Raw genomic sequence first — 13,430 nt, 5'->3', positions numbered from 1 at the left:
CAATGAACATTCCTGACTGTATAGCCTTTCACCTCACGGTTGCAGTTTTTCAGGAGTCATATTTGAGTTTATAGTAGATCTTAGTGCAGTACATACTAATACACTGTGTAACCAGCTACAATCCATTTTCGAATCCAATTAACACGTCTATCTTATTTGCTTGGCCTTTATTGTGGAATGACAGATGGTCGAGATCTCTGTCTAAGGCCTCCATACCTCCCCAATTGCTCTTGTCCTCTTCATTCATCCCTCATCGTCTGTTGCAGTGATGACCCTTCCTCTGATCAACCTACCAAGAAATGTTATTCGTCTTGTTACCCAAATGATGACCAGCAATGAATTGTAAGTTTTTATATTGTAGCGAACTCAAATAAAATGTAACCTTATTTCAGATACAACCTGTGGTCCCTTTCCAAAAAGACAAAGAAAACGGTGAAACCATTGTATCCGAGGCACACACATGTTCAGCGCATTTTGAATAATGAACTAGTTTTATTCAAAATGTCATCAAAGGAAGCGTACTTCAAAAGGAATTTGAACAGACGAACTGAGACACTCACATTCACGTATCCTCCTGCAATGATGATATCTCGGTTCCCTCTTTTCAACCTACCCGATAAGGTTATACGTCATGTGATTAAATCAATGAACTATGATGAAATGTGAGTTTTCTAATTTGTCTTTTTTCTGAATTCTCCAATCGAAAATTTCAGATTGTTCCTCTCATTTCTCTCAAAGAGATTAAAGGAAACTGTGACGTCGCTGAATATAGAGAGCACTCAAGTGTCAGTTTCTATAACGCGAAGAGTTAGAATTTTTATCTCAATTGGCAGACAATTTTCGGCGGATTTGCAATTTTCTAGCAGTAGAAGTCTCTCTTCACGGAAAGAATTGTGGTTATTGTTTGGAAAAGAATTTAGCGAATTAGCCAACTACTGGATAAGTAAAGGACTGAGTATCAAAAAATGGTTAGATCACACTAAGACAGTATTTCATTTCTCGAAAATTGATATACGGTTTGGCGAGGACTCAACAACATTTGATATTAATGAGATCCGTGATACATTCAACAATTGCTATGAAATTTGGATTAGTGACGATAGTAGTTCAGAGGCTCATGTGATGTCTATACTGAAAAACTTTTCAACCGAAATTCTGTCGCTGAGTAATGATTTATTTGAAAGCGGGAAGCCCCCAAACGAGGTATTGATTCAGAACTACGACGAACTGGCAATTGAGCCAAGCCTTCCGTCTACAATCACATTGGACGACTTGCTAATGATGAATAGTCGATATATCGAAGTATCAGAATTGGTTATAACCGAAAAAGATGTCAACCGATTCATTAAGCATTGGACAAAAGGATCGAATCCTAGAATGGAACGAATTTGCATCAGTTTCAAGGATTATAGACCCACTGATAAAGATCTCGTTCTAAGGGACTTGAGTTACGTGAAATTCCCCGCTGACCAGAAGAGATATTTCAAACATAACAAATGCTGGTATAGAGTTGAAACCGTTTATGGAGGAGTCGACATTTGGAGACGTGATGGGACCTTAGCTACTATCACATTTGGAGAGGTTTCAGATGTGTTCAGTATGTTTGTATGGCATCCACATTGTGTGACTGATCGGAATTAAGATAACTTTTAACCGAGCTTTTTCATCAAAACTTTTATTGTTTGTTATAATGCTTGGCATTTCAATAAATTTTAATAAATTTTGCACTTTTTGTAAGCTATTATTTTTGAACAGACTCTTCGCTGACATAGAATGTCTCATCTTAAGATGAATCATAAATATAGCTCTGAAGGCTGCAGAATCACTATTTTTGGAATCCTGATAAATGAAAACGAATATTCCTGGTCATATGTAGTTCCCAAGGAGTTAGATGCCATCTCATTTTCATCTTCTCATCGTATTAGAGTTTATAATAGATCTTACAAGGGAAGTTCTCGAAGTGTCCTCTTTTAAACGACTTAAGAATATGGCACCTGACACTTTCGAGTCTGTAGATTCCGAATCTGAAATAAAATTCTGCTAGTTCCTTCTGTGAGCCGATGAGCCGTCAAGCTTTTCCTATGGTTAAACTTTTTTGAGTGACACGCGGTCTGCTGAAATGTCTACTCACACATATCCCCCAGTTTTCCAACCATCGGCATAGTAGTCCGGCATGGTAGTCAGGAGCAGTGTGTGTCTTCGAAAGATTTTCGAAAAATTTTCCGTAAGATTTTTCGGAAAATTTTTCGAAGAATCTTCGAAAATTCTTCGAAAAATTTATTTCGAAAAATTTTCGAAAAACCCTTCGAAAAATCTTTCGAAAAATTTTTCGAAAAATTTTTCGAAGAATTTTCGAAAGAAATTTTTCGAAGATTTTTCGAAAATTTTTCGAAAAATTTTCGAAGAATTTTCGAAAAATTGAGGGGTGATCGGAAATTTTGGGAAAAATCTGGAAACAGGGATTTCGGTTATGGATGAACAGTTTTCAGTTCCGGAGCACATTTGTATTATCGGACACGTTTTGCACCAATAAAATTTTAATTTGAGTCATTTTTAGTGAATAAACAAGTCAACTGGCAAGGAACTTATGCGAGGGCGGACACAAATGTACTCCGGAACTCTAAAATGCCTATCCATGAGCGAAATTCTTGTTTCCAGATGTTTTCCGAAATTTTCAGAATCTTCTAGAAACTTCCAGAAATTTCCAAAGATTTTTCGAAAATTCTTCGAAAAATTTTCGAAAAATTCTTCGAAAAATTTTCGAAAAATCTCGAAAATTTTCGAAAAATTTTCGAAAAATCTTCGAAAGATCCAAATATTTTTCGAAGAGTTTTCGAAAAATCTTCGAAAATTTTTTCGAAAAATCTTTCGAAAAATCTTTCGATTACAACGTTTTTCGAAAAAAAATTTCGAAAGCACACACTGGTCAGGAGGTTGTGAAAAAGCTGAATCCTAGAGAATGTTTGACAGCTCTAACTAGGTTCACAGAAGAGTTTAGCAAAATGTTATTTCAGATTCGCTGAAAATTATCAGGGGCCAAATTCTTGAGTGACACTTCTGACACTTCGAGGGCTTCCCTTGTTAGTGCTTAGTACTTACTAAACCGCTGTGTAACCAGCGACAGTCCATTTTCCCATCCAATTTTCCCATGCCTATCTTATTTGCTTGACCTTTATTGATGTAGGACAGATGGTTGAGATTTCTATCTACGGCCTCCCGTTCTTCCCAATTACTCCTGTCCTCTTCATTCATCCCCATCTCTTGTGGCAGGGATGACCCTTCCTCTGATCAACCTACCAAGCAATGTTATTCGTCTTGTTACCAAAATGATGACCAGCAATGAATTGTAAGTTTAAATCATATTTTCAGATCAATTAATGAACTTAATTTTTAATCCTGATTTTAGATATACCCTCTCGTCTCTCTCCAAAAAAACGAAAGAAGTCGTGAAGCCATTGTATCCGAAGGACACACATGTTCAGCGCATTTTGAATGATGAACTAGTTTTGATGCAAATGATATCTCAAATGGGATACACCCTTGAGACGCTCTGGATACGCTTAGATCCAGAACGAATCACATTCACGACCCCTCCTGCAATAGTGACATCTCGTTTCTTTCTTTTCAAGCTACCCGATAAGGCTCTACGTCATGTGATTCAACTCATGGACTATGATGAGCTGTAAGTGCATTTCTTAGTCATTGTTTTCAAATAGTAAAGATTTCAGAATTTTTCTTTCTCTTCTTTCTAAGAGAGCAACGGACATTGTAGAGTCGTTGAATGTGAAAAGTACTCTCGTATCTGTTGTCATAACCAGTGGGATTTCTGTTTATATAACGTGTTCTCTGTAAGACTCGAGCAACGCGTGCCATAGGTACAGGTTCTCATATAATGATGTGCTATGGGTCTTTGGTAACCCATATGCAAAATTTTGGTGCCCACCTACCGGTCCCTGGGTTACTGTAGGTGCTCAAAGGTGCAAAACTTAAATTTTTTCTTTTAAGTCGTAGAAGCCCAATTTTTTTAGTGTAGTTCATAGACGTTTATAATAATTTTTTCACAAAGTTTCAAAACATTTCAAAAAAATTTTGTCGAGTTATTCGCAAAAAACCAATTTTCTGGAGCATTTTTTCTGTATTTTTAAAAATTTCGGTTCTTAAAACAAAAATCCCCCTCGGCAAACTCTATTTAAAACAAAAGTCATCCGATGAGTTTACAAATAAAACATATTTGAATAAATTTTAAGTCTTCGCAGAAGTCGAAAAGAGCCCATGTAAAGTACTGAAATTTTCAAAACAAAATATAAGTTAATTTTCGTTATGAAAATGAATAGAGCACAATTATCTGAACATTTTTTGTGTTGCACTTCTTTCAATAACTCTATTACATCCTGCTAAAATTTTGAGTCTTTGTCAAAAAAATGATAATTTTCAACATTTTTTGAAAAGCAGTTTTTTGCTTTACTGCTATCTTGTGAATAGACCCATAAGTCCCTAAAATGCATAATGGGACGTTTTGAAAGATATAAGTGCATTTCATTCAACGAGATACCTTTTTTCGAAAGTTGCCATTTTCTGATTTCACGAGTACTGTCAATTTTCATGTTATGAGCCGTATCTCTCCCGGTTTCAGTTTTGATAGATTGGTCCAATTAGCTTTTTTGTAGCCAACTTTATCACTATTTCACCACAATCAAAATTTAATGAAATCCTATAAAATAAACAAAGTTACAATGTCTCAAAGTGACTTCACCAAAAAATCGCTCCAAACGTGAAAAGTGTATGCAACTTTCTGGAAACAGTGTTGTTACTCCTAAAACATGTTGTTAAGTTTTAGTCTTTTTAGGATTTATCTTATGATAAAATATCGTCGACGATCTTGCGTTTCACTCTGGGTCATTACCTTGATACAAAAAAGGAGGTCCCTCTTCTTAACAAAAAAGGAAAAACGACTCCCAGCTAACACATTAGTCTCAGAGTGAACAAAAACACATATTTAAAGCAATTTCCTAGATTTTGACTCAATAAAACTATCATCATCATTGAAGCTTGACATTTAAAAAATTTGAAAAAAAAAAATTTTTTTGACAAAAACTCAAAATTTTAGCAGGATGTAATAGAGTTATTGAAAGAAGTGCAACACAAAAAATGTTCAGATAATTGTGCTCTATTCATTTTCATAAAGAAAATTAACTTATATTTTGTTTTGAAAATTTCAGTACTTTACATGGGCTCTTTTCGACTTCTGCGAAGACTTAAAATTTATTCAAATATATTTTATTTGTAAACTCATCGAATGACTTTTGTTTTAAATAGAGTTTGCCGAGGGGGATTTTTGTTTTAAGAACCGAAATTTTTAAAAATACAGAAAAAATGCTCCAAAAAATTGGTTTTTTGCGAATAACTCGACAAAATTTTTTTGAAATGTTTTGAAACTTTGTGAAAAAATTATTATAAACGTCTATGAACTACACTAAAAAAATTGGGCTTCTACGACTTAAAAGAAAAAATTTAAGTTTTGCACCTTTGAGCACCTACAGTAACCCAGGGACCGGTAGGTGGGCACCAAAATTTTGCATATGGGTTACCAAAGACCCATAGTATATGCACACAAACTGGGTAAACACTATCATACCTGTGGGCTCTACGCCCCTACATACAGAGGTGATGCTCGAGTCTTACGGAGAATAGGTTATATATCACTTGGCACAGAAGACTATATGAAATTGGAGTTTTTTAATGACAAAACTCATGTACCGAACGGAATGTGGTTAATGGTTAACAGTTATAGTGATGCAGTAGAATCCTGGAGAATAAAAGGACTTTGTATCAAAAAGTGGTTGGATCATATCAAGACCATCTTCCATTTTTCGGAAATTGATTATTTCAACTTTGGCGAAGACTCAATCACATTTGATATCAATGTGATCCGTGATATATTCATTAATTACTCAGGATTCCGGCCTCCTTTCCACCCCGATTGCTACAGTGTTCCGTATTCAATTATCTCGTCTGCAGCAGAGATCTCTACCCCGTTTCCTCTGATCAACCTACCAAGCAATGCTATTCGTCTTGTTACTCAAATGATGACCAGCAATGAATTGTAAGTTTTTATATTGTTGCAAACTCTCTAAGGTCATGAAGTTCTGGGATGTGACCTATATTATTGGAAAGCTGAGAACACGCTGATTTCGAATACATATTCAGTTTTTGCCCTCAAGGTCTAGTTTTGAGGTGGTGGTGCGCGGGAAAGTGTGTCGGTTCGACTTCTGACCAAGCCATTTTTTCGCTGCATTTTTTGAATGAACTTCCAAGCAGCTTTAATTAATTTCTAATTTGTTTTGACTTGTTTTTTTTAATTTGGGTAATGACTTTTTAATTACTAGGTGATACACAACTTTAAGAACTGTGTTGTCATATGAGTGCAAGAGTTGCGCGGAATTCCGACTTCCGACTTCCCAACTTCCGGGCTTTTTTTCACTTCCGACTTCCGGCTTCCGACTTCCGTTTTCGGATTTTCACTTTCGACTCCCGACTTCCGACTTCCGGATAAGGAGTTTTACTTCCGACTTCCGTCATTCCATAACTGTGGAAATTAGGAACAGTAAATTTTGCAGAAATACAAGGAAAACTGGTCTAAAAGGTCAGAAAATAGGCTTTTCTTCAGTCAAAAACTAATTTTCAACTGATTTTCGCGAAATTTATAACCTTTTCTCTTGGAGTTTTTGAATCGTTGCGAAAAAATCTACTTCCCACTTTCGACTTCCGGGATTTTTTCCACTTCCGACTTCCGACGTCCGACTTCCGTTTTAGAAAAAATCACTTCCGCGCAACTCTGATGAGTGCAATTAAAATTCAAGTCGAATCCACACCACACCGCCTCACTACCACTTACACTACGCTGTCGGTATTTTTCAGGATGACTTGCTGCCAGCGGTCCAAACTTTACCCTCATTTTTCTCAAATACCAAGCCTCGAGGGCAAAAACTATAGTAAGCTTTCCAATGACATACACCACGCCCATATCTCTACACTGACTCCATGATTTTACCTAGTAGTCAGTTAAAATACAAAGTTAATTCCAGATTTTCACTCTGGTCTCTCTCTAAAAAGACAAAGAAAGTCGTGAAACCATTGTATTCGAGGAACACCTATGTGCAACGGATTTTGAATAATGATTTAGTTTTATTCAAAATGCTACCAAGGCAAGTGTACATTGAAGAGGACTTAAACGGACTACCTGAGACACTCACATTCACGTCTCCTCCTCCAATGGTGACATCTCATTTCTCTCTTTTCAAATTACCCGATCAGGCTATCCGTCATGTGATTCAATTCATGAATTGTGATGAAATGTGAGTTTTGTCATTTGTCATTTCATTGCATACTTATCAAAAATTTCAGAATTCTTCTCTCTTTTCTTTCTGAGAGATCGAAGAGTATCGCCGAATCGTTGGAAATAAAAAGCACATTTGTGTCAATTGATATACGGAGTAAGGTTACTATCAGTATTTCAATTGACGAAAAATTCGATGTGAAGCTGGAATTTTCGAACAGCAGTACTTTTCTTTCGCCGAAAGGAACGTGGTTATTGGTCACCGAATATGAAAAAGGAGAAGAAGATGCAGCAGATGAAGATGACGATGAAGAAGATGAAGGAGAAGGAGAAGAAGTAATATTGAGTCCTAAAAAAGTAGTCAACTCCTGGATACTCAATGGATTTAGTATCAAAAAATGGTTGGATCTTACTAAAACCATCTTTCATTTTTCGGAAGTCAATTGGCTCGACTTCGGTGAGGGCTCATCCACTTTTGATATGAACGATTTCCGTGGTGTATTCAACTGTCAATCAAGACTCGGACTTGGAAACAACTGCGGCCCGGAGGCATATGTAATGGAAATACTGAAAACCTTCCCTACTGCAAAATTATCGCTGGCAAGCAACTTGTTTGAAATTGGAAAGCCTCCATACGAGGTGTTGATTCAAAATTATGACTATCTGAGCATTTGGTCCAGACATCAATCCACAATCACATTGGATGATTTATTAACGTTGAATAGTGTGTATATTGAAGTATCAGAATTGAGTATAACCGAGAAAGATGTCAACGGATTCATCAAACATTGGATGAGGGGATCGAATCCTCGAATAGAACAAATGTATATCAGTTTCAAGAATGATAGAAGGGTTGACAAAGATCTAGTTCTAAAAAAATTGAATTACGTCGAACTCCCCGCGGATCAGAAGAGATATTTTAAAGAAAACGATGAACAGACGTTTATCGTTTTGACTGTTAAAGGTGGTTCTGACATTTCAAGATTCGATGGAACTAAGGCTACTATTCTGTTTGAAGAGTCTTTTGAGTCCTTACATATTATTGTTTGGCATCCACACTGTATTGCAGATAAAGACACAGATCGATTCCGAGCACATCGTGCACCATTTTCTAATTAAGACTGTTATTGTTAATTTGCATGGTTTACTACTGAATAATGTTTTGTTTCCAATATAATTTCCAATAAAATACATCATTATCTAATTGTGTTGTTGACTGGCACCGGCCTATACATTCTTTTTCTATTTCATAAATGAAAAAACCCCCACCTGCAGTATGCATACAACAACATCTTTTTCCATTATGCACGTCTCAATTTCTGATTTTTTCAAGAAAAATCCTGTTAATTTATTACTACTGTTAGAATTACCAAGCTTATTCAGCTTGTAATTGCATTCCATATATGCAAGGTGAGTTCTGTTCATGTATTAATTAAATATACAAAACCTCAAATGAGCGCAACCAACTCTACGGGCTCTCTTCTTTGAAAGACAGGCGCCTGCAGATAGATAAAAGACTCATTGACAAAATAATGAGTGGCAATATAGACCTCAATACAGCCGATTTATTCACAATAATTATCACAAAAATATTATCACCAAACAATCGCACGCGCGCAAAGACTAGATTCGTTTGGAAGCGTCCAAAAAACAAACTGCGAAGGAAATTCTTTGTCAACCGTACTCTAACTTATTTGACACAACTAAACAGCGCATCCCAACGAAACCTCTTTTAACTGTATATTCTCCAATATTTTTAGCCCTCTCTCACAATATTATGTCATCCTCATTGCCTACGTGTTAATTATGTGTTATGTATGTACTGTTTCTGATCTATTCTCACGACTCGCAAAGTCGTAATAAACAATTAACAAATTAATTAACAATTAATACCTTACTTTTATGGTTTTGGAATTGTCATTTTACATTGGAAATTTTGAATGCTTTTTTAGAACTCCATACTTTTTGTTGTCCCAAGGAGTTAAATGCGATCTTATGCTTATCTTCTCACAGTCATATTTGAGTTTATAATAGATGTTAGAGTGCATTACTTATTAAAACGCTGTGTAACCAGCTACAGTCCCCCATTTTCCCATCCAATTAACAGCCCTATTTTATCGTATTTACCAGACCTTTGTTGTGTTAGGACAGATGGTCGAGATCTCTATCTAATCTCTCTTCTCTTCCCCCACTACTCCTATCCTCTTCATTCATCCCCTATTGCCTATTGCAAGGATGACCCTTCCTCTGATCAACCTACCAAGCAATGTTATTTGTCTTGTTACTCAAATGATGACCAGCAATGAATTGTAAGTTTTAATATTGTTGCAAACTCAAATAATGTGATGTTTAACCTTGATTCCAGATACAACATTTGGTCTCTCTCCAAAAAAACGAAAGAAGTCGTGAAACCATTGTATTCGAAGAACACACATGTTCAGCGCATTCTGAACGATGATTTAGTTTCGATGAAATGGATATCTCAATTGAGATATGATTTTGAGCAGCTCCGGGTACTCTTAAAACCTGACCTAATCACATTCACAAATTCTCTTGCAATGGTGACGTCGCCGTTCTCTCTTTTCAACCTACCCGATAAGGCTATACGCCATGTGATTCAATTTATGAACTATGAAGAGCTGTAAGTGGATTTCAGTCTTGCAGACCGGGCAGACACGGGAAGGAGCGTAACTCGCTTGAAACGCAATAGTATGAGTGAAAATATATCAAAATGTTGATCTCGACAAGTCCGGTCAAAAAAGCCATTTTAGAACTCGCCGACATCTATATTTTGGTGCATTTTTCACCACATAACATTGCGTTTCAATTACGCACCGGCCCGTTTTGGCCCGTTTCAGTTACAAAAAGTAAGCATTTCAGAATTTTCTTGTCTCTTCTTTCTAAAAGAGCAACGGACATTGTGGAGTCGTTGAATGTGAAAAGTACTCTCGTATCTGTTGTTATAACCAGTGGGATTACTGTCAATATTTCACTTGGCACAAAAGACTATGTGAAATTGGAGTTTTTTAATGATGACAAAAGTCGGCATTTGCCGAATGGAATGTGGATAAGGGTTAATCATTATAATGAGCTAACAGTGTCCTGGAGAATTGTAGGACTTTGTATCAAGAAGTGGTTGGATCATATCAAGATCATCTTCCATTTTTCGGAAATTGATTATTTCAACTTTGGCGAAGACTCAATCTCATTTGATATCAATGTGATCCGTGATATATTCAACAGTTACTCTAAACTCCGGCATCCGTTCTTTCCAGATAGCTACCGTGCTCCTTATTCAATCATCTCTTCTGCAGCAGGGATAACAACCCCATTTCCTCTGATCAACCTACCAAGCAATGTTATTTGTCTCGTTACCCAAATGATGACCAGCAATGAATTGTAAGTTTTAATATTGTTGCCAACTCTGTTAACATACAATGTAAATTCCAGATTTTTCTTATGGTGTCTTTCCAAAAAGACAAAGAAAGCCGTGAAACCATTGTATCCAAAGAACACCTATGTACAACGGATTTTGAATAATGATTTAGTTTTATTTAAAATGCTACCAAAGAAACAGTTTTTCGACGAGCACTTCATATACGGACAACCCGAGCCACTCACATTCACGTCTCCTCCTGCGATGGTGACATCTCGGTTCTCTCTTTTCAAACTACCCAATAAGGCTATACGCCACGTGATTCAATCCATGAACTATGATGAAATGTGAGTTTTGATATTTGTCATTTTTATGCATATCTATCAAAATTTTCAGAATTATTTTTTCTTTTCTTTCTAAAAGATCGAAGAGTATCGCGGAATCGTTGGAAATAAAAAGCACTTTTGTGTCAATTAATATCACCAGTACGGTTACTATCAAAATTTCAATTGGCACGAAATTCGATGTGAAACTGGAATTTTCTAAGAGTAGTACTTTTCTTTCGCCGAAAGGAATGTGGTTATTGATCACCGAATATGAAAAAAGAGAAGAACATGCAGCAGAAGACGATGTAGATGATGAAGGAGAAGAAGAAGAAGTAATATTGAGACCTGAAAAAGTAGTCAACTCGTGGCTAATCAATGGACTTAGTGTAAAAAAATGGTTGGATCATCTCAAATCTATCTTTCATTTTTCGGAAGTAAATCGGCTAGACTTCGGTGAAGGCTCTGTAACTTTTGATATGAACGACTTTCGTGATGTATTTAACAGCCATTCGAGACTCGAACTTGGAAACAATTGCGGCCCGGAGGCATATGTAATGGAAATACTGAAAACCTTCCCAACTGCAAAACTATCGCTGGAAAGCAGCTTATTTGAGAGTGGAAAGCCTCCATACGAGGTTTTGATTCAAAATTATGACCAGCTTTACATTTGGTCCAGACCTCAATCCACAATCACATTGGATGATTTATTAACTTTGAATAGTTTACACATTTTTGTATCTGGATTGACTATCACGGAAAAAGATGTCAATAGACTCATCAAACATTGGATGAAGGGGTCGAATTCTCGAATGGAACAAATGTATATCAGTTTCAACGGTGATGGAATCATTGACAAAGATCTAGTTCTAAAGAAATTGAATTACGTAGAATTCCCCGCAAATCAGAAGAGATATTTCAAAAATAATGATGAACAGACGTTCACCATTTTGACAGTTGAAGGTGGCTTTGACATTCCGAGATCCGATGGAACTAAGGCTACTTTAAAATTTGAAGAGTCTTTCAAGTCCTTACTTATTTATGTTTGGCATCCACACTGTATTGCAGATTCTGATTAATCAGATGAATCTTAACCACGTCGTGCACCATTAAAGCGTTGAAGCGTTTATTGTTCTTTTGCATGGTTTACTACTGAATGCTGTTTTGTTTCGAATAAAGTTTTTGAAAAAAAATCTTCTCACCGGTATTCTAATTGTTATCTAGATTATCTAATTGTCTCTTTGCAAGAATTTGAAAAAGCAGGTGTGTAAGAGAAAGTAGTTCGTCGGTGTTGTGCCCATAAAGGAAGGGTTAGTCCCTTTAGGAGCACAAGCCAGGCAGGGTAGACAGGAAGAGTGATAGATAACGGAGAGGAAGTGAAGGAAACGAAGACGGAGATAGTAAGGAGAGACGGTGACGAGAGGACTAAGAGAGTGTGTGATTAGAAGAAAAATAGAGAAAGGACTAAGTTTATAGTGATTTTAGGCCTAAGTGTATGAAGATGTGAGAAACCTGAAAAGAGAGAGAGAACGAAGAATTGGTGGTAATTATAAAGATTTATTATTATGGTTAAAGAGAGAACGCTTGGTGATTCGCGTTGTGAATGTTATTTTCATATTAGAAAACATATTAAATTAGGGAAAAAAGGGAGAGACGTGACAGCGGTCCGTCGTCCTTCCAACCGATTCGAACTTGCCTCCGTCGACGGCAGCCCATCTCATGGCCAGTGAGTCGCGACGCAGAGAAGTGTCCAGCAGAGCGCGGATGCAGCGGGACAGTGAAGAGGAAAACAGAAGGAGGCGATTCCAGGGAAAAGGACGACGGGGAAGCTGAAAAGGGGTGTTAGAAGGGTGGAGCTATGCTCCTTTTACTGATTTGGATCAGATGTTTTTATATTATTGTATTTAGTTTTTATTATGCAAAAGTACGACTTGTGGAATGAATAATTCCACAACAGTCGGGCCGAGCCGACCCAAAATTTTGCAAGTTTGCAAAACACTGAATTTAATACAATTATTCAATTACATAAATGTTAGCGACCAATGGTTCCATGGTAGAGAGTGCGGTTCAAATTATAACCAACATAGTCACCTCCAAGAAAAACGACTAAGTAAAGAGGCAACATTATCGAATAATCTTGAGGTATTTATTGGGCAAATATAAAACTTATTGTTAGCGCTTTCGATGTGTAAAAATACGGTTATACAATCATAGCTCGCCACAGTTCTTACAAATGCGCTCCACCGAAGTGCCCTTGAAAAATGTCTCCCCTAAAATGTCAAACTGGGCATTTCTCAAAAATAAAGTATTGTTGGAAACTCCTAGTCAGATTGTAGAGCAGACATGTATAAACCGGTCAACAAAATAACAATTAGATAATATCGTATATCTGTGA

The 13,430-nt window shown here is 36.6% G+C and overlaps 3 protein-coding genes across 3 annotated transcripts; all 3 read left to right on the top strand.

Annotated features, from left to right (window-relative positions):
* Positions 1-268: 268 nt before the first annotated feature.
* GCK72_008276 (uncharacterized protein) lies at positions 269-1,641 on the top strand (the record flags this gene model as incomplete). Its single annotated transcript, XM_053726744.1, has 3 exons — positions 269-342; positions 393-662; positions 921-1,641. 3 exons carry the CDS (start codon positions 269-271, stop codon positions 1,639-1,641), a joined length of 1,065 nt encoding a protein of 354 aa, XP_053586321.1.
* A 7,930-nt stretch (positions 1,642-9,571) lies between these two features.
* GCK72_008275 (uncharacterized protein) lies at positions 9,572-11,063 on the top strand (the record flags this gene model as incomplete). Its single annotated transcript, XM_053726743.1, has 4 exons — positions 9,572-9,645; positions 9,702-9,977; positions 10,217-10,735; positions 10,787-11,063. 4 exons carry the CDS (start codon positions 9,572-9,574, stop codon positions 11,061-11,063), a joined length of 1,146 nt encoding a protein of 381 aa, XP_053586320.1.
* Positions 11,064-11,286: 223 nt separating this feature from the next.
* On the top strand, positions 11,287-12,114 carry GCK72_008274 (uncharacterized protein; the record flags this gene model as incomplete). The annotated part of the gene is made up of 1 exon (XM_053726742.1): positions 11,287-12,114. One exon carries the CDS (start codon positions 11,287-11,289, stop codon positions 12,112-12,114), a length of 828 nt encoding a protein of 275 aa, XP_053586319.1.
* Between the last annotated feature and the right edge of the window lie 1,316 nt (positions 12,115-13,430).

The sequence above is a fragment of the Caenorhabditis remanei genome, chromosome III (assembly GCF_010183535.1).
Source record: "Caenorhabditis remanei strain PX506 chromosome III, whole genome shotgun sequence".
Classification (NCBI taxonomy): domain Eukaryota; kingdom Metazoa; phylum Nematoda; class Chromadorea; order Rhabditida; family Rhabditidae; genus Caenorhabditis; species Caenorhabditis remanei.
The sequence above is the reverse complement of the archived record's forward strand: the minus strand, read 5'-3'. Positions and strand labels throughout refer to the sequence as shown.